This window comes from Tachyglossus aculeatus, chromosome 13 (genome assembly GCF_015852505.1).
Source record: "Tachyglossus aculeatus isolate mTacAcu1 chromosome 13, mTacAcu1.pri, whole genome shotgun sequence".
In the NCBI taxonomy this organism is placed as follows: domain Eukaryota; kingdom Metazoa; phylum Chordata; class Mammalia; order Monotremata; family Tachyglossidae; genus Tachyglossus; species Tachyglossus aculeatus.
In genome coordinates, this window is record NC_052078.1 from 19,620,440 (window position 1) to 19,646,110 (window position 25,671).

Genomic DNA, 25,671 nt, shown 5'->3' on the forward strand with positions numbered 1-25,671 from the left:
ACTCAGCAGGTAAGTGGCAGAGCTGAGATTAGAACCCAGATCTCCTGACTCTCCCAGTCCTGCGCTGTTTTTTCACTAGGCCATGCTGCTTCCCTACCTATCTGGGGAGGGATTGTCTCGATCTGTTGCCAAATTGTACTTTCCAAGGGCTTGTTCAGTGCTCTGCGCACAGTAAGCGCTCAATAAATACGATTGAATGAATGAATGAGTCTGCCTCCACAGTGGGTGTTAGCTTTCGGCTTGGTGTATCAATAAAGGAAACACTCTCCCGCAGAAGTGAGCCCCACAGCACTTATGTATATATTTGTCATTTTTTTTTGTTTAATATCTGTCTCCCCTTCTAGACTGTAAGCTTGTTATGGGCAGGGATTGTGTCTGTTTTATTGTTATAGTGTACTCTTCCAAAGGCTTAGTACAGTGCTCTGCACACAGGAAGTGCTCAATAAATACAATTATTTGGGATTCGATCCCAGGTACTTCTGACTTCCGGGCTCGTGCTGTAGCCACTCGGTCACACTGCTTCTCCTGAGATTTGGGGAACAATGCTTTTTAATGGTATCTGTAAAGTACTTACTATGTGCCAAGCACTGTACTACCAAGCCCTGCGTAAGTATGAACTAATGAGGTCGGATACAGTTCCTGTCCCTGCATGGGGCTCACAGTCTAAGCAGAGGGAGAATGGGTAGCAAATCCCCATTTTACAAGTGAGGAAACTGAGACACAGAGAAGTTGTGACTTGCCCGAGATCAACAGCAGGCAAAAGGCAGAGATGGGTTTATAATGCAGGTCCTCTACTTGTCAGTCCTGTGTTCTTTCCACTAGGCTATGCTGCTTTTCTATTCTGTGTTCATCCTCTCCACACCTTCTTTATTTTTGCAGACTACTTCTTTCCAGACTGAAGCATCCTAAACTTATCATCCTGTCTTCAGGGCAGAATCCTGCTCCACCCCCTTGATCATTTTGCTGACCCTTCTCTAGACTTTCTCCAGCCCAAACAATGCTCTGGCCACTCTAAGTGCTCATTCCTTTATTAACCTTACAAGGACTGCAGTTCTAGGCAAAATTCCTCCCGATTGGAAAGTGACTAAAATGAAAATTGATGTATTAATGAGCCAGATCCATCCCCTTGGACAGCCGTGCCATCAACTTGCCTGCCTGAGTGAGGAGACAGTGCCATCCAGAAATTCACAAATACCATGGGCTTCCTGGTCCAGTGACATAGATGTAGAGAGGCAGTGTGGCCCAATAGCTAGAGCACAGGCCTGGGGAGTCAGAAGGACCTGGGTTCCAATCCTGGCTCTGCCACTTGTCTGCTGTGTGACCTTGGGACTTCTCTGTGCCTCAATGACCTCACCTGTAAAATGGGGATTAAGACTATGAGCCCCATGAGGGACAGGGACTGTGTCCAACCTGATTAGCTTGTATCTACCCCAGACCTTTGAACAGTGCCTGCCGCATAGTAAGCGCTTAACAAATACTGTTTAAAAACAAAAAAAGACTGTCACAGCCAAGAGATAGTGAGATGTGGAACTGGTGACTGCTCAAGCAGTATCTCCACAGCCTTTTTTTAGCAGAGCTGGTGGATAATGGTAATTATGGTATTTGTTAAGCACTATATGCCAAGCACTGTTCTAAGAACTGGGGTAGATACAAGGTAATCAGGGTGTCCCACGTGGGGCTCTCAGACTTAATCCCCATTTTACAGATGAGGTAGCTGAGACACAGAGGAGTTAAATGACTTGCCCAAAGTCACACAGCCAGTAAGTGGCGGAGCTGGGATTAGAACCCACGACCTCTGACTCCCGAGCCCGGGCTGTTTCCAGTGGTAGACAGCGGCTGTAGAGGCTCCTGAGGAGAACCCAGGAGACAGATGGAGAGAAGATTTTATTTTCTCTGTGGTGGGAAAGGCATGTGGCTCCTACTCTCCTAAAATAAAGGGGACAGTCAGGTTCAATATTCCACAATGTTGATACGAAACCAAAATGAGGACTTTTGTTAGGTGGGTTTTTTTTTCCATTTTTAGCTCTAAAAATTCAATGCCCATCTCAAATCCCAATGAGAGCAGGTAAATACCAATTGTCTCTGAGAACTGTGCTCTGGGAGCTGAGGCCTTTTCGCTTCTTCTCACCCTCGCCCCCTTCCCCTCTGGTTCTGGGGATCGTAGAAGGGCCAGAACTCAACATTAGGAAATCAAATGCTTGAAAAAAGCTCATCCTCCACCTTCTCATACAAATAAAGAGCATGGGCTTTGGAGTCAGAGGTCATGGGTTCAAATCCCGGCTCCACCAACTGTCAGCTGTGTGACTTTGGGCAAGTCACTTAACTTCTCTGTGCCTCAGTTACCTCTTCTGTAAAATGGGGATTAAAACTGTGAGCCCCCCGTGGGACAACCTGATCACCTTGTAACCTCCCCAGCGCTTAGAACAGTGCTTTGCACATAGTAAGCGCTTAACAAATACCGTCATCATTATTATTATTATTATAAAGCCAGAATTTGGGGTGGATCCCAGCACCAAATCTTTATTGCAGGGAAAAAAACAAGAAAAAATCTATGTGCTCTCAGCCCCTTTTCCTGCATTGGTGCGAATGAATTTCTCTCTCACTCCCTGAGTCTCTTTCTGTCTCTTCCTCTCTCTGAGCCTCTTTCTGTCTCTAAGTCTCTTTCTATTTCTGTGCCTTTCTGTCTCATGATTCCCTTTCACCCCCACGCATGTCCTGTGTCTCTGTCTTTGTGTCTTACCTATTGTCTCCTCAGACAGTCTTTTGCAGCTACCACAGCTGCTGCAAACAAATAAAACAAACTCCAAAAGATGTGAGATGTTAGCTGGAAGAAGAAGGGAGGGGCAAGAGAAAGGGCAGTGGAATGACTTAGAAAGAAGGGGGTGGAAAAGAGCAAAAGAAAGGTAAATGAATGGATGAACTGTTTTTCCATTGTAAGCATCAGTTTTAGGGATTTGTTTGAAATGTAAAGTCATTTGGTTTTGGAGTGGTACATCCTATGTGAATGTGGAAATAACGTCTCTAGATTTCATTGCACTCACTAGTCACAAATAAATTTCAGATAGGCAGTTAAAAAAAATACCCATTAGGAAGTGTAAATAAAAGTGTGGGATCCTTTGATTCCAGCTAGAAGATTGGATAGGAAGTTTGCTGTGTTGCATTGCAATTAAGAACGTACAATGACAGGCTTTTAAAATATTTAAAATTGTGGTTGTCATTTTTAACTTTTTGGGTATTTGTGCAAATCACTGTTAATTTGTGTGCCCTAATTGAGCTAGTTAGTGTAAGAGATTGTAAGCCCTAAATTCCATGGGTAAGTACTGAAGTCTGTGTCAGGCACTTCTGAAAAGGAGGCCTCTGGGGTATTGCAGTACAAAATCATATTTGTGCAGAGAAACAATTTATGGTTCCTAAGGGCTCCATAGCTTTAAATCTGTTGATTTCCAAGAATATAGAACATCAGCTAGAACATTTGACATCATTTATTACATTTAATATCATTTAAATCATCTATAACGTGCATTAAAGGAGAATCCAAATCCCTCAGAAGAGGGAAGCATCCTACTCTGATTAATAAAACTGCATGTTAAACTGTGTTTTTATAAAATTTTTCCAACAATATGACAGCATGACTCTGGAATTATACTCAAACCTCCTGATTTGGTCAGTACGTGGCACATAGTAAGTGCTTAACAAATACCATTAAAAAGAAACATTAGCGAAAGGAAATTAGTGTGCCAAGAAAATCACATATTTTGTATAGACTTTTCTGAATAAAATTTTAAAGGGAAAAAAGTTCAAAGTATTGAATGTGTTGTATATACTTCTATTTTGCATGTAATCAGGGCTTGCCTTTTGATAAATGGTGTATTTATACACGTATGTAGACATATACATACACAGTGTATTGTTGGGAGTTTAGCAGTCCTTGTTTTACATTCCTTCTTACATTGAATATATGCTTTACTGACTATGATTTTTATAAGGAGAAACATTAAACACAAAGCAAATAAATACTCCCAGTGGGAGTTGCATACACATCCAAGGTCAGAAGTTGGCCCGTGTACAGTATTTTTGTTGTTGCCAAGGATAGAAGCATTCACTGTAAAAACACACACAAATAAAAAAATGAAAAGGTTTTCTCACCAGTTTCCTTTGTGTATAACGGTTTTGCAGGGGTTGAAACAGAACTGGGAAGAGGTACATCGGGAGTTCCAAGCCTTGTCGGTAGTTATAGATTCTACACCAAAGAAGATGCGCAAGCAAAAGCTAGAAGCAGAGATGAAACAACTCGAGCATGACATTGGTGTCATTGAGAAGCACAAAGTCATCTACATTGCCAATAGTTAATAACGGATCCGTAGAAAATGTTTCTTTTTAACTCAGTAGGAAAAATGAGGCAGGAAATGAGAACGAGCTATTTATAGGCAGAAAATAGTAAATGGGTTATAAAATGTCCAAAGCCGTACCCTTTAAATAATTAAAATATGCTTATAAGTTAGCGTCCACACGGGAAAGTTCTGTTTCCATCTTTTTCATTAAAAGAATATTTTCCAGAATAAGTCTCTCTGGATCTATTCAGATTTAACTCAGATTTGGGATTTTTTTCTTTGTATCCTTTTGCATTTGATTTGCTTTTTAAGAATGGTTTGAAGTGATGTTGTTACTCTTGGTAACCGTTGCTCTCGTTCTGCCCCTCCCCGTCACCCCCCTCCTCCCTGCAATGACTGTGTGTAAATTTAGTAAGTGGGAAGTGGATTTAGGAAGAGCATATAAGAGGAATCGTGATGGATGGATTCCTGCCATCTTAGACATTTTCTATGGGAAAACCCCAGGCACTTCCCCTCATCCAAGCATCTTACCTACCATCTCTAATATTTGAAAACCAGTAAGAACTCAGCAAATTCATTAACAGCGATTTCCCCTATCGCTCTGAGTTTCATTTCATCTGTTGGTCTTTGAGTGTCTTTTCAAGAGATTCCTCCGTTGGTCAAGAGGGAGGGGCAGACTGGAGGATGGATCAAGGGATCAGCGTAGTGAGCAGTGGTTGATATCACACATCTTCAAGAGCAGCAATTGGTCCCTTGCAATATATTGAGGTTTTCAGCTGTGGAAGATCAAGAGGCAGTGGGGTGGAAGAAGCCAGTCGAGTCAGAGGTCAGGGAGTGGAATGTGTTTGGAATTCCAAGCAGGGGAATAATAGGGTCAATGTTAATGCCATTTTATTCTTTAGGCAGATCAAATGCCTGGAAGCACTGCCTAGGCAGTGGGCACAGTGTGACCAGGGCACTGTAAGAAGGGAATACTCCTCGCTAAGGAAGCAGAACCGGGTGCCCAAGTTACAGGCACTAGACAAGAGGTTTATCCAACAATTCCCAGTCCAGCTTCTAACGTTCAGCACTCTTCCCTCATTCCATTGCCAATCCAGGGAACAGAGTAGCAGCCAGCCCAGGAAGGGCTTAGCAGCCCAAATAAGTGAAGTTTGTTGTACAATTCCGTGCAGCTTTTAGTTCCATTATAAATTGGAAAGCAGTATGGTGTAATAATAATAATGATGGCATTTGTTAAGCGCTTACTATGTGCAAAGCACTGTTCTAAGCGCTGGGGAGGATACAAGGTGATCAGGTTGTCCCACTTGGGGCTCACAGTCTTAATCCCCATTTTACAGATGAGGTAACTGAGGCCCAGAGAAGTTAAGTGACGTGCCCAAAGTCACACAGCTGACAATTGGCGGAGCCGGGATTTGAACCCATGACCTCTGACTCCAAAGCCCGGGCTTTTCCCAATGAGCCACGCTGCTTCTCTGGTGTAGAAGAGAGCAACGCCGGTCAAGAGACACAAAGTCAAGGGCGGGGGTAAGAGGGGACTTGGAAGCTAGTTCTGCCTTTGCTATTAATCCAGGAGTAGTAGCAGCAGCAGTAGTAGTAGTAACAGTCATATTTGAGCATCCTATAGAAGCAGCGTGGCTTAGTGGAAAGAGCATGGGCTTGGGAGACAGAGGTCATGGGTTCTAATCCTGCTTCTGCCACCTGTCAGCCATGTGACTTTGGGCAAGTCAATTCTCTGTGTCTCAGTTACCTCATCTGTAAAACGGGGATTAAGACTGTGAGTCCCGCATGGGACAACCTGATTACCTTGAATCTACCCCAGTGCTTAGAACAGTGCTTGGCACCTAGTAAGCACTTAACAAATACCATTATTATTATTATCTTTTAGGTGCAACGAGCTGTACTAAACACTTGAGAAATGTGAAACAAGTGAGGCAATCTCTTCCCATGAGGAGCTTGAACTCGGGAGGGGAAGCATGAAAATTTTTACAAATAGAGTAATCAAAGGAAGTAAACCTACTGCTGAATAGCAGTTAGATAAAAATGATCAGTATAGGTATCAATGGGGTTAAGATCTGGAAACTCTACCTGGTTCTGTCAATTCACCCATCTGGGCACCTTGAAGTCAGCAGCAGGTTATTGGAAACCGCCCCAACAACAGAAGTTTGGATATGAATCTTTCCACTCCTAACAGACCCCTGAGGGGAGAGTGGGTTAGCCGCAGCCAGAAGTAGAGAGGTTTCTGTTCTTTCAGTCAATCAATCAATCAATTGTATTTATTGAGCACTTACTGTGTGCAGAGCACTGTACTAAGCGCTTGGGAAGTACAAGTTGGCAACATATAGAGACGGTCCCTACCCAACAGTCCCTACCCACTGTCCCTACCCAACAGTGGGCTCACAGTCTAGAAGGGGGAGACAGAGAACAAAACCAAACATATTAACAAAATAAAATAAATAAAATAGATATGTACAAGTAAAATAAATAAATAGAGTAATAAATACGTACAAACATATATACATATATATAGGTGCTGTGGGGAAGGGAAGGAGGTAAGACGGGGGGAATGGAGAGGAAGGAGGGGGCTCAGTCTGGGAAGGCCTCCTGGAGGAGGCCTTTCCCATTCTCAAGCCTTCATGCGGGGGTTTTCCCCAGTCATTTTTTCCAAGCCTCCTTCTCCTTTCCCACGGCACCCTTTCCTTCCTCAAAATACTGGTCCAGCATTCCCTGCCCAGATGCAGGTCTTCACTTTCCTGCTTCTTTTCCAGGTTGGGCAAACTCAATCCCTGTTTCCACCTGGGGAAGATTATTTTTTTTGTTGTTATTTGCCAAGTGTTAACTAGGTGCTAAGCACTCTTCTACGCACTGGGGTACATACAAAATAATCTGGTTGGACACAGTCCATGTCCCACATGGGATGCACAGTGTAATTTCCATTTTGCAGATGAGGTAACTGAGGCACAGAGAAGTGAAGTGACTTGACCAAGTTCATACAAGCAGACAAGTGGCAGAGGTGGAATTAGAACTCAGGTCCTCCGACTTCCAAGCCTGGACTCTCTTCTGACTTGGCCACACTTCTCTGCTTTTCAAAACCCATTTCCTAGGTGATACTCAAGAGTCAAGGAGGCCACCCTCCTTTCCTCGGGGCAGGGGGGGCCCAGTGGCAAAAGGGGCTTGTGTCTGCCTAGCAAGTGCCAGGGAGGGCATCAGGGTAGGGAGGGAGGAACAGAAGGAGAGGAAAGGTGAGAGGGAGGAATTCCTACCCTGTGTTGGAGAGGAATCCAAACAGCGGAGGAGGGAGGAGGGAGAGGGAGCAGAGGATTTTTACTGGCGTTTTTTCCTCACAATAAAAGCAAAGCAGAGTGATTTTACCGAAATAAAATCACATGGCAGCCTAGGGAAAGAGTTCAACAGTGTGAACCATCGTATCCAGGATTCTCTTGTTTGTTCTGAAATTCATTCATTCATTCATTCAATCGTATTTATTGAGCGCTTACTGTGTGCAGAGCACTGTACTAAGCGCTTGGGAAGTACAAGTTTGCAACATCTAGAGACGGTCCCTACCCAACAGCGGGCTCACAGTCTAGAAGGGGGAGACAGAAAGAAAACAAAACATATAAGAAATGGAGTTCTGTGATACGGAAAGCTGAGACGCAGCAGGGCCTAGTGGATAGAGCAGGGGCCTAGGGATCAGAACGACCTGGGTTCTAATTCTGCCTCTGCCACTGGTCTGCTGGGTGACCTTGGGCAAGTTACTTAGTTTTTCTGTGACTCAGTTCTGTCATCTGCCTAATGGAGATTAAGACTGTGAGCCCTGTGTGGACAGTCCGTGTTTCCAAATGATTTACCCCAGGGCTTAGTACAGTGCCTGGCACATAGTAAGTGCCTAACAAATACCATAAAATATTTGTTAAGATAATAATAATAATAATAACAATGGCAGTTATTAAGCGCTTACTATGTGCAAAGCACTGTTCTAAGCACTGGGGAGGTTACAAGGTGATCAGGTTGTCCCACGGCGGGCTCACAGTCTTCATCCCCATTTTACAGATGAGGGAACTGAGGCCCAGAGAAGTGAAGTGACTTGCCCAAAGTCACACAGCTGACAATTGGCGGAGCCAGGATTTGAACCCATGATCTCTGACTCCAAAGCCCGGGCTCTTTCCACTGAGCCACGCTGCTTCTCTTAAGCAGCGTGGCTCAGATAAGAGTGTCTGGATTAAATGGAATTATTCTAAAGGTCTAATGATTCCTAATGCTTCCACCTGTTAATGAATACCAAATAACAGATCAGAAAATGTTTCAACCTTGCCAGATTAGACTCCCTAAAATGTCAATTTTACTATGTAGTTAATAGTGTTTTGGCTTACAAAACTTTATGAATGATATTATTATTTTAACTATATATTTTTGACCTGATCAGTTCAGAATGTTCATCTTTTCACAAAACTTTGTGTAATGCACATAAATCTACCCAGACTATCTGAATTTATTTTTTTATATCCAATTCCCTGTATTTCATTGAGATAATTGGGTTTTTTTATCATCATAACAGCAAAAGGCCATTTTTGTTCACATAAGAAATATACTTATATTACAGTTACTCAAATTAAACTGAGTTGATAGTGAACTTGAATCACAACAGGGGACGCAGCATGGCTTAGTGGATAGAGCACAGGCTTGGGAGTCGGAAGGAGCTGGGTTCTAATCTCTGCTCTGCCTCTTGTCTGCTGTGTGACCTTGGGGAAGTCATTTAACTTATCTGTGCCTCAGTTACTTCGTCTGTAAAATGGGGATTAAGACTGAGCCCATGTGGGATATGGATTATGTCCAACTTGATTAGCTTGTATCTGCCCCAACGTGCCTGGCACGTAGTAAATGCTTAACAAATACCATTTAACAAAACAACAGAAACAGAAAATTGGATCTAGCTGTTATGTGAGCTACAACATTTTCATTGGCATAATTAATGCAGCTTTGTTTCTAAAGATGCTGAAAACTCCAGTGAATATTCAAATCCATTAATTACTGCTGCGTTTCCAAAACCTTTGAATGGCAAATAAGATTTGGTTTCCCTTTTGCTTGAAGAAATCATAACAGATCCAAGGAAACGAATAATGCATTGTTTGTATGAAAAATGATGGAATTCAGTAACTATTGGATACATTTCTATTTGTGAACTTTCAGGAATGTTTATACCCCATGGTAGTTTTCTGGGTGAGGGAATGAATTATAATAAACCTACAAAGAGTGAACAAATGATCACTTCTTGAGAAAATATTCATGTTTCCTTTATAATGGGAGGTTCCCCACACCAACAGAAGTGAGTCTATAATTTAACATCAAAACCTCATTTGGTGGCAAAGTGAATAATTGATTAACTTTTATTTTTCAAAATGACTACTGCTGAAATAAAAGTGTTAAATAATCCATAGCCGAAATTAAAATACGTGAACACGAAAATAGTCTTCAAACCCAATTAAACCTACCCTCTTTACATAGCCGCATACACTATTTGGGCACAAATTACCCCACTGTGCACCAGGCAGACTTCCATATGCAAATCGAGTACTTAAATGTCCTTCTCCCAATTGGCATTTGCTGTCTTTATTGACTGGTGAAACAAAAGGAAATAAATCTTTGGGTGCTCAGCTATTCATAAACATTTGGGGCTGCCCATTAATGTCAGTAGGCCAGTATTCAGTGGGCCTGCCTCCTCCTCAAATGGGATCAGGAAAAAAAAAGTTTTGTTTCTCTTGGCTGCTCCAGAGCTATAAAAGGGCCATTGTCATTCATAGGCTGGAGCATTCATCAGCTAAACCATTAGCTATAGATCAGTCATTCGGTATAATAGAAAGAATGTGAGTGAAAGTGGAACTTTGTCACAGGCTTGATGTCTCCTACTCTTGAGCCCTGAGCCAGTAAAAAAATGGCTTTGAGAGCAGCTGCCCAGCTGGAGTTGAGAAGGCTGGGGAGGGGAAAAGGTAGGGAGCAGAGGCGGGGTGGGGAAGAAACCCTGCTTAGCCCAGAAATACTCCTCATTCCCAGCGTGTCAAAGGACTTGCGACATTCGGAATCTCAGATCTGGAGGCAGAGGGAAAAGGGATAGGAAATTAATATTCAGGTGACAAGGGAACGAGAAGAATGCTATCGCTCCCTCTTGTTGTTTATCCATTACAGAGCTAGGTGTGTAAAAAATGGCCCTTGAAGGGCACACCAGAGACTCAGGGCCAGCCCGTAGTGCCAGCCTATAAATTGGAAGGGGCTCCCTTGAAGGTGAAAGTAAGTGAAGCGTTGGCCGGGTCCCAAGAAAATACTTCTCCCTCATTTACTGATGGCATCGTGCTAATTCTGGCGTGACTAAGTGGCATTTGGAGTGGGCAGAAAGGCTCATACACACCCAAGTTGCAGCTGAATGTTGCCATGGCCTTTTCAGCAGATAGGCTCCAAAAAGCCACTACATAAATCAAGTGGAGTCATATGCTGAAGGAGTCCTGCTTATTCTCATTAGTGATGGGGAAATGGATTGCAAATTAATTTTTTTTTCAGACTCTCATTTCCCTGGGGAAATTCATTGTCTGTAAAAACCCTCTCTTGAATTGCCCTATTCTAGTAGCGGTGATCAGTTATCAGAACCATCCACCCCTACCCGCAATTCCCCTACAACTAAAGGTACAGCCTGGGACCGCAGAGTTTCTCTAGACATCTTCCACATTCGCTCCTTGTCAACCTACTGTGCTCTCATCTTCTTTATTCACCAGTGTTGGATGAGGCATTTACATCCACACTATTGGGGTGTCTCTACTGTCCCCAGTAATTAATGCATTTTGTTCATATTGAAGGCTTAGAACAGTGCTTTGCACGCAGGAAGCACTCAGTAAATACAATTAGGTTTTCCTGAAATCCACCTCATAGTTCAAGTTGATTTGTTCTGAATGGAGGAGTTGTGCTCGTTCATATCATAATGGGGAAATGGATTGCAGATTAATGTGAGGCAGGGTCTCATTTTCCGGGATTTTTTTGATCTTTTAATGGTGTATTTCAATTTGAATTATGAATTTTATTTTGGGATGAACAAAGTCAACATCCATTGGTAAGCATGTCAGCAGTACTCGTGGTCAAAGGAATCAGACCAGAGTGAACGAAATCTCTCAGCTTGTTTCTGTTAGTAAATACCTTTTTCCAAAGAAGTAGTCCATTAAGAGTTGGCTGGGGGAAGGGTGAAGATTGGTGAGGTGAAAGTAGGTGATAAAATCAGATGTGCCATTTTTTTAGATGCGCCGAGAGTATATATGTTACTTTTATCTGTGAAGTGGATGGGCATCACAAGCGCACCCAGAGGATGATGTCAGAGTGCAATACATTCACAAATTTGGCACTATGTTTCTGCAGGACCCAAATCAATCAATTAGTGATATTTATTGCACACAGTGTGCAAAGCACTGTACAAGCACTTGAGATAGTGGCCTAGTGGATAGAGCACAAGTCAGGGAGTCAGTAGGACCTGGCTCCGCCACTTGTCTGCAGTGTGACCTTGGACAAGTCACTTCACTTCTCTGTGCCTCAGTTCCCTCATCTGTAAAATCGGGATTAAGACTTTGAGCCCCGTGAGGGACAGGGAGTGCGTCCAACCTGATTAGCTTGTATCTACTCTGGTACTTAGAATAGTGCTTGGCACGTAATAAGTGCTTAACAAATAGCATTGTTGTTGTTATTATTATTATTATTATTATTATTAATAGAGTTGGCAAGACACGATTCCTAGCCACACGGAGCTTACAGTCTATGGGGGAAACAGACATTCAAAGAAATTTACAGATAGGGGAAATAGCAGGAGCATGAGGATATGGGCATAAGCGCTGGGGTGCTGGGAATGGGGTAAGAATCAAAGTGCTCAAGAGGTACAGACACAAGTATATAGACAACACAGAAGGGAGGGCAAATAGGGTAGGGAAACGAGACATTTGGTCGCTTTTCACTTGCCATGATTCGAGCTTGGGGGTGTGAAGGAAACAGTCCACGATAGGTAGACATCAGATTTGGGGACTCCTTGGGGGGTAGGAAGTGGGATGAGGCCCCCTTCCCATTCCAATCTAAAGATAATCCAGTATATGAGCCTCGTCATAAAAGTATAGGGTAGGAGACCTGAATGGAAACAAATAGTAGGAGACCTGAATGGAAACAAATATTCATTCATTATTGCTCTTACTCTTATTGTGATAAATAGTTATTAAACACTTGCAATGTGCAGAGTGCAGATCTGAGCAGGGCGGGATTCAGTGGACATCAATTCAGACATGTTCCTTGGCCCACAAGGGACTCTCCATCCAATGGTTCAGTGAATCAATCGATGGTATTTACTGAACACTTATTGTGTGCAGAGCCCTGTACTAAGTGCTTGGGAAAATACAGTATAATAAAGTCGGTAGACTCAATCCCTTCCCACAAGGAGCTTTTAGACTAGAGGGGGAGACAGACATTTAAATAAATTACAGAAAGGGGAAATGGGAGAGTATAAGGGTGTGGACATGGAGGCTGGGGGACTGAAGGTGGGGTGAATATCCAAAGGGGGACATACAGGACAATGAAAATACAATTCAATCAGCAAGAAAAGCAGGTCAAAATTCAACAATTCCCATTTATGAACAGTAAAATATGTAAATTAATGACTATCGGAGAGGCAGGCCTCAGGCATCTCACCTTCGCAGGAAAAAGCACCCTGAGGGAGATTACAGCCTAGCTTTCTAGATACATAATAGCTTTTTCCTCTTGTCCTGCACACCTGTTGGTGGGGGGGTAAGTGGGTGAGTGGAGAATTTGGACTTCCATCCAATAATGGTTAGTCGAAGGATGGGGGTCTCTTCAGCTCTCAGCCCACCACCTGCACCCTGGAGCCCTAATTGTATTGTTTGCAGTGCTGCAGTTACTGCAAACATGCCGAGATCTGTAAGTGTCTCTTCAACGGTCTGGGAGCATCTATTCTTGGAATGGTTTTGCATCTGCTAACTTGTTTGATTTAATCAGAAAAGTCTTTTAATTTGTAGCTTGGACATTTGGGTGAAAATTTACTGTTGTGGTTATCCTTCCTTTTATTATTATATATTGCAGTAATATAATTATATATTAATATATAATCATTAATATAATTATTGATATTAATATATTAATATTATATATGATTGCATATATAACTATAATTATGATTATATAATTATGTGCTATCGTTATATATAAAGTAATATTATTGTATTATTTATATATGATTATAACCATATAATTATATTATAATTATGCACTATATTAATATGTTGATAATTATTAATATACTTATTTATATTGATAAAATTATAATAATAATAAAAGCTTTTCCCCGTGACAACGCCAATACAACAGTTTACGCTTGCTCTACAGCATCTCTGAAATATGCAGCCCCTTCTTAAGAGAGCACGCATCAATTGGGAAGGCATTTTTTCCCTCGAATACCTGATTCTGAATGTAATAAAAATCTGCTGATGGGGGATTGCTGGGGAAGAGTTTCAGGAAATGAGAAACCCGGGGCCAGCCTTCACGGCCGCCATGGTACAGTAGTGTAGCGGTACATAAGTGATCTCAGGAGCGTAGGCGCAATCCCACAGCAGTTAGCTCTCAACAAAACACAGCCCGTTTATTCCCTCTGAAGGATGCTATGCGGAGATACAGGAAATGTTTTGCTGCTCATGAAAATCAACTTGATGGGAGGCATAATGCAAAAATTTCATGGAGGAATTCTAGAATTTTTCAGAGGACTGACTAAATGCTGAAGCCAATAAATCGTGCGCAGTCGGCGGGTGGCTGTGACTCATCAGGATAGTTTAGATACCATGGGTCCAGGGATTCACTCATTCAGTCATATTTATTGAGCGCTTACTGCGTGCAGAGTACTGTACTAAGCACTTGGGAAATACAAGTCGGCAACATATAGAGACGGTCCCTACCCAACAACAGGCTCACAGTCTAGAAGGGGATCTTCCAACGTGCCGTATCGGAGGGCAATGGGGGCCTGGTCAGGACTTGGGAAAAACTGTTTGATTCCTTGGAGTTCTTATCCCCCATTTTGTGCTACTTCCAGGCCCCCGATGAATTCTGTTTCGATGGCCTGGGGACCCAGAGAGAGAGAAAGTGCTCAAAAAATCTAGGTTCTTCATGAATTTTAAAAGGCCTAAACAAGTACTTGAGCACACACACAAACACATATTTGTCTGTCCTTTTTTCAAGCCCAAATTTTCACCTCACCTTCTCACTCCTCCACCAACAGGTGTGCGGGATAAGAGGAAAAAGGCTTTCCCAGAAAGCTGAGAAAGATGTGATGGTTTCTCCCTCGGAGTGTTTTTTCCTGCAATGGTGAGGTGCCTGAGGCCTGCCTCTCTGGTAGTTGTAATTTTTTTTGAGTCCTAACTCTCCACAGAGCTTTTTTTTGTGGTGGCGGGGAGGAAGGAGTAAATGGTATTTATTAAGCCTTTACTTTGTGCCAGGCACTAAGCACTGGGGTAGATACAAGCTAATCAGTTTTGACCCGATCCATGTCCCACATGGGGCTCATATTTTTAATCCCTATTTTATAGTCTAATTAAGGCACAGAGAAGTGAAGCAACTTGCTCAAAGTCACACAGCAAAGTGGCAGAGCCGGGATTGGAACCCAGGTCCTTCTTACTCCTAGGACCGTGGTCTATCCACTAGGCCACGCGCTTGTTTTTTGGGTTTTTTCCAAAGACGATGCTACTGACAGTAAGTGTCTTATTCCTATGGGTTAGTGTGGCTGGAAATATGCTTGTGTGATGACCGGCACCCTTCCAAATTGTCCACACTTGAGGATAGCAATGGATCTTGCCTTTGCTATTGAAACAAAAGGTAAGGATTTACCAAGCACCATCCACTGGTGAGCCCGGTTGGAGTTTGGAAAAGATATTTAGGGCGCCTCTTCTAGCCCCGGTCTCATTTGGGGTGAACAGAATATTTCTAAATAGGACTGCAGACATCTGGGTTACTGCACCCTGCTGCTTGCCTTCATGATCATCATCATCAATCATCATCATTGCTATTTATTGAGCACTTACTATGTGCAGAGCACCCTACTAAGCACTTGGGAGAGTACGGTATAACAATGATCAAATGACCAATTAGCCTCCTACCTGCATTGGACTTTTTTTAGGGTCAGAGGACGGAGGCAGTGAAACATCAGTAAGACATACCCTTTCCTCCCTTCCCCTCATCCCTTCCTTCCCTTTCCCTCCCCTCCTGTCTCTTCCCTTCCCTTCCCACCTCCTCACCTCTTCTTCCGTTCCCCTCCTCTGTCCTCCCTTCCCTCTCCTCCATTCCCCTCCTCTTTCCCTCCCCTGTGCCTCCGTTCCCTCATCTGGAAAATGGGGATGAAGACTGTGAGCCCCATGTGGGACACCCTGATGACCTTGTATCCCCCCGGCGCTCAGAACAGTGCTTGGCACATAGTAAGCACTTAACAAATGCCATCATTATTATACCCCTCAGTTGTTTCTCCAAAAGCTGTGATGGCTTGAGCAGAGTCATCCACACTCTGTCTCCTGGTCCCCTTGTGATCAGCAGCAGGCATGCAAACCCCTAGATTTCCACATCTCCCAATGCCTAAATTCCTACACAGGCAGCAGGAGGCTCCTAGCAACTCAAACTGTCACTCTGTCTTCTCCCTGTCGTCTTCCAAACCCACCCACTAGGTAGGGAGGGATGGGAGAGGCAGTGCTACCTGGTTTTTTGTTGGGTTTTTTTGGTTTATTTAAAAAAAAATAGCATTCGTTAAGCACTTACTACGTGCTGGAACTTTTCTAACAGCTGGGATAGATTCAAGGTAATCAGTTTGGACATAGTCCATGTCCACGATGGGGCTCACAGTCTTAAACCCCATTTTACAGATGAGGTAGAAGTGAAGTGACTTGCCCAGGGTCATGCAGCGGACAAGCGGTGGAGCTGGGTTTAGAACCCAGGCCCTTTCGACTCCCAGGCTCTTTCCAATAGTCCATGCTGCTTCCTTAGAATTGGTAGACACCTTCCCTGCCCCAAAGGAGTTACAGTCTAGAGACAGAGATGGACTTGCCTAAGTTCACACAGCAGAGAAGTGACAGACACTCTGACTGTTATCCTTCTAACAGTTCAGATTTCAAGGTAATTGCCTTTCTTTTTCATGTTTTTCCTCTGTTGTTGTCCATTCCCCTCCTTTAATTTCATTTTTTTAGGCGTTTTGCCGCTCACATTCAGGGTAGATCCTTTTTTCCGAGAATCTTGTCCTGAGGTCATTCAAAGGCCAGACTCTCTCTGGCCTGAGGATTTCCCTCTCTTCATACCAATTCTTTCAGCTTGCAAGGCAGCCAAAGGTTTCCGAGCCTTTCATTTTCCACCTCGTACAGTGCTTCCAGAGTGGGAAAGGCCGGCCCAGTGCAAAGATGTCAGGACAAAGGGCAGAGGAAGGTGGGGCAAGACAGCAAGTTGGCCGATCTGGGTAGGGTGTTTCCCGCGTGCTTTTATTCCCAATTCACATTAACAGAGCCTCTTCAGGGCTGGAGCGTGTTCAGACCAGGTGAAGTCACTTTGCTTCTCTGGTTCCTCAGTTACCTCGTCTGTAAAAATGGGGATGAAGACTGAGCCCCCCGTGGGACAACCTGATCGCCTGGTAGCCTCCCCAGCGCTTAGAACAATGCTTTGCATAGAGTGGGTGCTTGATAAATGCCATCATTATTATTATTATTATTATTATTATTATTATTATTATTATTACGTGGCCCTGTAGAACAGTCTTAGATGCGGACCTTATTGCTCTATTAGGGAATTTGTCCTGAAGCATCCAAGTCTCCGTCTTAAAGGAAGTAATTACTCTTGATCTCCATAAATCCCCTTCTAGACTGTGAGCCCGTTGTCGGGGAGGGACCATCTCTATATGTTGCTGACTTGTACTTCCCAAGCGCTTAGCACAGTGCTCTGCACACAGTAAGCGCTCAATAAATACCACTGAATGAATGAATGAACCCCCTCCTGAGCCCTGGCTAGAAAGATTATTGGAGCCGGCCTAAGGAATTCATTTACATTTTTAAAATCAGGCATCAAAATGCAGTCACTTAATCACTAGTATTTAGTCAGTCAGTTAATCGTATTTATTGAGCGCTTACTGTATGCGGAGCACGGTACTAAATGCTTGGGAGAGTACAATGCAACAATAAACAGACACATTCCCTGCCCACAATGAGCTTACAGTCTAGAGGGGGAGACAGACATTAATATAAATAAAAATAAATTACAGATATGTACATAGTTACTGTGGGGCTGGGAGGGAGGATGAATGCCTTCTGTATATAGAGCTCAGTATTGGGTGTGGTGAGCAGAACCTTACATTCATTCATTCAATCGCATTTATTGAGCGCTTACTGTGTGCAGAGCACTGTACTAAGCGCTTGGGAAGTACAAGTCGGCAACATATAGAGACGGTCCCTACCCAACGACGGGCTCACAAGTCTAGAAACGGGCTCACACACTGAGAAGCAGCATGGCACGGTGGATAGATCATGGTCCTGGGTGTCAGAAGGACATGGATTCTAATCCAGCCTCCACCACTTGTCTGCTCTGTGACCTTGGGCAAGTCACTTTGCTTCTCTGTGCCTCGGTTACCTTATCTGTAAAAAGGGGATCGAGACTGCCCCACATGGGATAGGGACTGTGTCCAATCCGATTTGCTTGTATCCACCACAGTTAGTTACAGTGCCTGGCACGTATTAAGTGCCTAAAAATACCATAACTATTGTTATTACACTCACCATTTGGGAGAGAACAATAAAAGTGGAAGATGCATTCCCAGCCACCAAGAAGCTTACAATATAAAAGGGGTGTCAGATAGGCAAACATTATTTACAGAGAGTGAGAGCAGGAGGAAAGCAACAAAACAACAATTGATAGCAGGAGTTTGCCAGATGAAAAGATCATTAAGTGTAAATGAATGAAAGTTGAGATATGCGCCAGTGCTAGGGCTAGGTGTATAAACACTGCTCTGCTCATAATTTGCAAAGTAGAGGGTCTTTGAGACAAATGACTCTTTTCCCTGGATTGACCGAAACAAGATGTAAGCAGACAGAATCTGCTTCTTCATGCACCTTTGAAATTTTCCTCCCTGTGCCTCCATGTCCTATCGTTACACGTGTACTTGATACTCACCCCACTCTCCACCCCACAGCTCTAATGTGCATATATGTAATTAATTTATTTAGATAAATAGCTCGTTGTGGTCAGGGAATGTGTCTGCTAACTCTTTTGCTAACTCTTTTAGTACAGTGCTCTGCACATAGTAAGTGCTCAATAAATACAATTGATTGATTGATTAATGTCTTCTCCCCCTCTAGAGTGTAATCTCCTTGTGGGCAGGGAACATGTTTTACAACTCTGTTGTACTCTCCCAAGTGTTCAATAAATACCATTGACTGATTGTATATTGGTGTGTTCACCAATCGTCATGGGCCGGGAATGTGTCTGTTGTATTATACTCTCCAAAGCACTTAGTACAGTGCTCTACACACACAGTGCTCAATAAATATGATTGACTGACTGACCAACTGATGCATCCTAGAGATATTGATGTTACCCAGGTGTAAGCCCTGTACAATTCAGATGGCTAGAATCATGTAACAATTTTATGAACATCCTGGTTGGGCATCACCAGGGATGTAAACATCCCACCTTTCTTTCCTAGAATTAGGCCAAACAAGAAATCAGTCAGTGGTATTTATGAACTATATTAAGCATCTGTGAAAGCACAATTAAAGCAGATTTGTAGTGTAGCAGATGCTCCCCCAGTTCTCATGTGGCAGAAGGGGAGCAAAGAATGGACAGGATTTGGGACAACATTTCAAGCTATCTTGCCACCGAAGCTTTTCCCAGAAGTAGTAAAAGTACAAGTAGTAAAATTGAGTTTCGCCATCTCTCCTGTCCTTGTCCCCGCTCTCGTGGAGTAACGAAATGGCTAAAGGTTAGGGAGGAAGAAAAGCAAGGTGACTGGAGAATTCACAAACTGGATACCCAGATCCTGAATAATCAACTGAAGCTGATTATCTGGGGGCCCCTGAAAGGCATTCTTGAAACAACAGATCATCTAACAACAGCAGGGAGGTTCGTTGACCATACATAATAAGGGGCTTGGTGTCATTTGGATTAAAAATCCAGACTGCCCAGGCTTTGGTGTGAAGAACAGGGCTGCCACTGAGGGAGTAACAGACCCTTATTATGTTGGCAAGCATTTCACATACTTTCTTAAACTATCTGTGATTCACATACTTAGAAAAGTTTGCAGTTGCTCAGTGTATTTTGGAAAGAACCAAAAAATCCAAGCTAGCAACGAAACTTCTGTGCAATGTCTCCGACAGCTAAGTTCAAATAACGTGCAGAGAGCGGGTCAAATTGCATATCTAAAGTGTCCCTGAATATAACTAAAAAATCATTTAAAGGCTGAATTTTGAATGAGTAGGAGCAGTGTGGCCTAGTGAAAAGAGCCGGGGCCTGGGTTCTAATCCCAACTCCGCCAGTTGCCTGCTGTGGGACCCTGGGTAAGTCACTTCATTCTCTGTGCCACAATTTCCTCATTTGAAAGCTTGTAATGGGCGGAGAACATGTCTACCAACTGTTATAATGTTAGATTGTACTCTCCCAAGTGCGTAGTGCAGCACTTTGCACACAGTAAGCACTCAATAAATACGACTGATTAAAATGGGGATTCAGTTCCTGTTCTCCTCATTAAACCGTGAGTCCCATGTGAGACAGGGTCTGTCTTACCTGACTAATTTATATCCATCTCAGCACTTAGAACAGTGCTTGACAGTTAGTAAGTGCCTAACAAATGTAATAATAGTAATGATAATAACAAGAATAATGGTATTTATTCCCTTGCCTTCCCAGACTGAGCCCCTTCCTTTCTCTCCCCCTCGTCATCCCCCCATCTTACCTCCTTCCCTTCCCCACAGCACCTGTATATATGTATATATGTTTGTACATATTTATTACTATATTTATTTTACTTGTACATATCTATCCTATTTATTTTATTTTGTTAGTATGTTTGGTTTTGTTGTCCATCTCCCCCTTCTAGACTGTGAGCCCCCTGTTGGGTAGGGACTGTCTTTATATGTTGCCAGCTTGTACTTCCCAAGCGCTTAGTACAGTGCTCTGCACACAGTAAGCGCTCAATAAATACGATTGATTGATTGATTGATTGATTATTTATTAAGCGCTTACTATGTCAAACAGTGTTCTAAGTGCTGGGAATAGATAAAAGGGTAGCAGGTTGGACATTGTCCCTGTCCCCCAGAGGGCTCACAGTCTAGGTGTTTCTGTGTGGTGCTTTTATTACCAAAGTGCCTTGCATCAGGTATTTACTCCTCGCAACACCCCTGCGAGGTAGGGTTCGGGTATTCTTATCTCCAGATTACAGCTGGGGAAACTGAGGCAAGGGGAGGTGAAGCGGCTTCCCCAAGGCCACACAGGGAACGGGTGTCGGAGCCGAGACCTGAACCCAGGACCTCCAGTTTGCAGGGCTGCGGCTCTCTCACACTGGTGAGAATCAAAATACCAGTTGTCAAAGTGGTGATACAGGACCATGAAGTGCCCAATTTGGAATGGTCAACCAACAAGTATTCATTATGAGGTCATGTGCTGTGGAATACTGAACTAAGAGTTCGAGGTTCCAAGCGCTTAGTACAGTGCTCTGCACGCAGTAAGTGCTCAGAAATGCCACTGATTAATTGATTGACATTAAAGAACGAATGTAGTGCCTTCCTGACTTCCAATCTCATGGCACAGAATGCTCTGTACTAAACACACTTACCGGGGCTCAATCCTACCAAAATTTGACTTTTACGGAATAGGCTTTCAATCAATCAATCAATCAATCAATCGTATTTATTGAGCGCTTACTATGTGCAGAGCACTGTACTAAGCGCTTGGGAAGTACAAATTGGCAACACATAGAGACAGTCCCTACCCAACAGTGGGCTCACAGTCTAAAAGGGGGAGACAGAGAACAAAACCAAACATACCAACAAAATAAAATAAATAGGATAGAAATGTACAAGTAAAATAAATAAATAAATAAATAGAGTAATAAATATGTACAACCATATATACATATATACAGGTGCTGTGGGGAAGGGAAGGAGGTAAGATGGGGGGATGGAGGGGGGACGAGGGGGAGAGGAAGGAAGGGGCTCAGTCTGGGAAGGCCTCCTGGAGGAGGTGAGCTCTCAGCAGGGCCTTGAAGGGAGGAAGAGAGCTAGCTTGGCGGAGGGGCAGAGGGAGGGCATTCCAGGCCTCCTTTAGTTTAAATTCCTTTACTAGAAATGTAATAATGTTTGATAAATATTCAGTAAAATCACAGGAAATGAAACTGTGCTAGTAAGGTTGTCTGTCATGGGATGACCTGATCACCTTGTATCCCCCCCCAGCGCTTAGAACAGTGCTTTGCACATAGTAAGTGCTTAATAAATACCATTATTATTATTACTATTATTATGTGGAGGCAGTGTGATCTAGTGGCAGAGGACTGACAGTCAGGAGATAGGGGTTCTAGTGCTCAGCGGATGCCATTTTTTAATGGTATTTGTTAAGGGCTTACTATGTTCCACTTGAAAAATGTCATTTGAAAAAAAACAAAAAACTCCTCCACTGAAAATATCCAGCTCTTCATTTCTTTTCTCTCAAACCTTGGGCAGGTTAGGACTGCATAGGTGCTACAGGGGAACGCCACTGTGCTTCCGAGGAAGATCCAGGAATATAAGCAATATCCCATCAATTAGAACCTAAAGCCCCATTAAGGTCACATCTCCTCCAGAGGACTTCCCCAATTAAGCCCTTTTTTCTCTGGTTCCCTCTCAAGAATAATAATAATAATTATGTTGTTAAGCGCTATGTGCCAAGCACTGTTCTAAGCACTGGGGTAGATACAGGTAATCAGGTTGTCCCACATGGGGCTCACACTTTTAATCCCCATTTTGCAGATGAGGTAACTGAGGCACAGAGAAGGTAAGTGATTTGTCACCCAGCAGACAAGTGGTAGAGGCGGGATTTGAACCCACATCCTCTGACTCCCAAGACCGTGCTCTTTCCACTAAGCCATGCTGCTTCTCTATGGATAGTCACAGCTGTTTAGATACGCCGGGGAACCTGTGAGGTCGTCCTATAAAGCAGACCCAAACTTCCAGATAAAAATCCCAAGGCTAGAACCAGACCAGCCTCCCAGAGTTCCTCCAGACCAGAGATGAGTGAGGCTGGGGGGCAGCTTCCCAGTCCAGACCCAAACCCTTGGGATCGGATCCAAACCGACCCGACTGCCATGACATGGAGTGCTTTTTTAGCTAGCTATCTCTCTTCCTCCCTTCAAGGCCCTACTGAGAGCTCACCTCCTCCAGGAGGCCTTCCCACACTGAGCCCCTTCCTTCCTCTCCTCCTCATCCCCCTCTCCATCCCCCCCATCTTACCTCCTTCCCTTCCCCACAGCACCTGTATATATGTATATATGTTTGTACATATTTATTACTCTATTTATTTTACTTGTACATATCTGTTCTATTTATTTTATTTTGTTAGTACGTTTGGTTTTGTTCTCTGTCTCCCCCTTCTAGACTATGAGCCACTGTTAGGTAGGGACTGTCTCTATATGTTGCCAACTTGTACTTCCCAAGCGCTTAGTCCAGTGCTCTGCACACAGTAAGCGCTCAATAAATACGATTGATTTTTTTAGACCCTCAGACTTGACCCTTAAGGTTTCGTCCTTAATCTGGAGGGAACACAGTTTCAGATGAGCGAATAATTCAATTCCCCATGCCATTGAATTCTTGATCTCCCTACTACAACTGTCAATTAAGGAGGCCTTTTTCTGCAGCCAACCCCTTTACGGAAGGAATTTAAGCAATGCCTGCAGCGCCAATTAATTTTGCATGAACTGCTGCCACGCCATTAGGTGCTAATCTTTTCATTCATAAATGCATTGTATCATGCTGGGGTCACACATGACTTCTGCATCCCACCCTGAGGATTTATTTAGTACTCGCTCCCCCCGCTTCCCCCCCATCCTCCCCAGTTCCTGCAGCTGTGTCCTTTTCAATGGCTGCTTTATGCTGGCCAAGAGAGTCCAGTACTGCTGCCAGGGCCTGGGCTCTGGAGGAGCGTACAACACCACTGCTCTTGTCCGCCTCAACCACCCAAGTACTGATCCAGTGAGAAGGGGACCGTGGAATCAAGTTTTCGCCCCGGCCCAGAACCGGTGTCCGTCCCCCGGTCGTGTCTGAGGCGTTTGCACGAGTCCAGGGATCTCCTCTAAAGCTCATGCTGGACCGTAAATTGGCGGTGAAACGGTCATCTTTCAAGTTTTGATTATGAACAAGGCCCGCCCGACTTGACTTATCTAGCTGGGAGCCAGCTGGACAACACAGCAGAGCCATTATTATCACCAGCCCCCTATTTGATCCCAAGAAGGGGCCAGGAAGGGGGAGATACTACACTAATTGCATACCAATTAGGACTTTTGCATATTCTGGGTCGTTTGTTCTCTCTCAGACAGATCTATTGAAATAGACCTGGAGCCTACATCTCTAGGAGAAGATTTCTTACCACTTTTCAGTACCTGTTCTTCCTCCTATTTGAGACTGCGAGCCCCATATCATCATCATCAATCGTATTTATTGAGCGCTTACTGTGTGCCCCTGCACTGTACTAAGCGCTTGGGAAGTACAAATTGGCAACATATGGTACAGGAATGATGTCTGACCTGATTAACTTGTTTCTTCCCCAGCGCTTAGTACAGTACTTAATAATAATAATAATAATAATAATAATAATAATAATAATAATAATGGCATTTGTTAAGCACTTACTATGTACTTGATGCATAGTAAGTGCCTAAGAAATACCGTAATTAGCACCGTAATTAATTTTGCTTTCATTGATAATAATAATAATGATGGCATTTATTAAGCGCTTACTATGTGCAAAGCACTGTTCTAAGCGCTGGGGAGGTTACAAGGTGATCAGGTTGTCCCACGGGGGGCTCACAGTCTTCATCCCCATTTTACAGATGAGGGAGCTGAGGCCCAGAGAAGTGAAGTGACTTGCCCAAAGTCACACAGCTGACAATTGGCGGAGCTGGGATTTGAACCCATGACCTGTGACTCCAAAGCCCGGGCTCTTTCCACTGAGCCACGCTGCTTCTCATTTATGTAATATTTTATATGTAATATGTATATGTAATATGTAATAATTATGTAATATCTATAAGTGCTTTGCTCTGAACGATGCAAAGTTATCATTATTATTATTGTTATTATTATTAATAAGAATAAATATTATTTCAGGGGTTTGGTCTACATCCAGAGCCTAACTGGGGACTCTGTGACCAACCATGTGGAGTTACTAAGATTCATCAATCAGTGGTATTTATTGAGCACTTACTGTGTGCAGAGCACTGTATTAAGCACTTAGAAGAGTACAATATAAGAGAATTGGCAGGTAAATTCCCTGCTCACAACAAGCTTACAGTCTAGATGTAGACGCTTAGTACAGTGCTCTGCACACAGTAAGCGCTCAATAAATATGATAGATGGAGAGAGAGGCAGGTGGATACGTGCATAAATGCTGTGGGGCTGGTATCGAGTGCCTAAAGGGTGCAGATCCAAGCGTGTAGAAAATCCATTAGTGGATTTCAACAGTTTTCAGGCCGGAAATTGTAGGGTCTATTTGATAGAGATTTTATAGACTAATTAAAATGTCTTTCTTGCTTTAATTGTGGTGTTACCAAGTTTTCTATACGAATTGAATTCTGATATCTCCACAGAAGGAAGTTTTCTCTGTAACAGACCTCTACTGCTGAAATGCTTTCAAGAATGAACAAGACCATTAATTAAAAAAAAATAAATAAAATGGGTGTGGACTGTTGAACAGTCCGTCAGCTGAAAAGAGATTTGTGTTTCTGGATTTTGCCCTGTTCCCATCAGCTCTTTTTATATTGTATTAATATGACTTTGTGAATGAGTATTGTATAAAATTTACCTCTCCACACAATGTTTACTGTTCTCCCTTGCGGCCAACAGAGATACGCAGGTAATAAAATGAATAAAGCCATTCTTTTCACAAACTACTTCTCACCCTTGTCAAATAGATAAATGCTATTTACCAGGTTGCCTCAGTTGAAGTTCTCATTGCTTCCTGTTGCAATCTAACTTCATTCAATAAGAACTTTTGAGTTACATATTTAAAACACTATGTCTTAATAATCTTTTTTAATGGTATTTGTTTAAGTGCTTACTATGTGCCAAGC

The 25,671-nt window shown here is 43.1% G+C and overlaps 1 protein-coding gene across 2 annotated transcripts in view; it reads left to right on the plus strand.

Annotated features, from left to right (window-relative positions):
• ENKUR (enkurin, TRPC channel interacting protein) overlaps positions 1–25,467 on the plus strand; it is a 36,170-nt gene extending 10,703 nt beyond the window's left edge. The window contains exon 5 of one of the 2 annotated variants that reach the window (XM_038755831.1): positions 25,189–25,467. In XM_038755831.1, the coding sequence (XP_038611759.1) occupies positions 25,189–25,224 (36 nt within the window). In that variant the 3' untranslated portion in view covers positions 25,225–25,467. Of the gene's footprint in view, positions 1–4,176; positions 4,560–25,188 lie in introns of those variants that run through there. The other variant, XM_038755830.1, reaches the window with a different exon arrangement.
• The last annotated feature ends 204 nt before the right edge of the window (positions 25,468–25,671 follow it).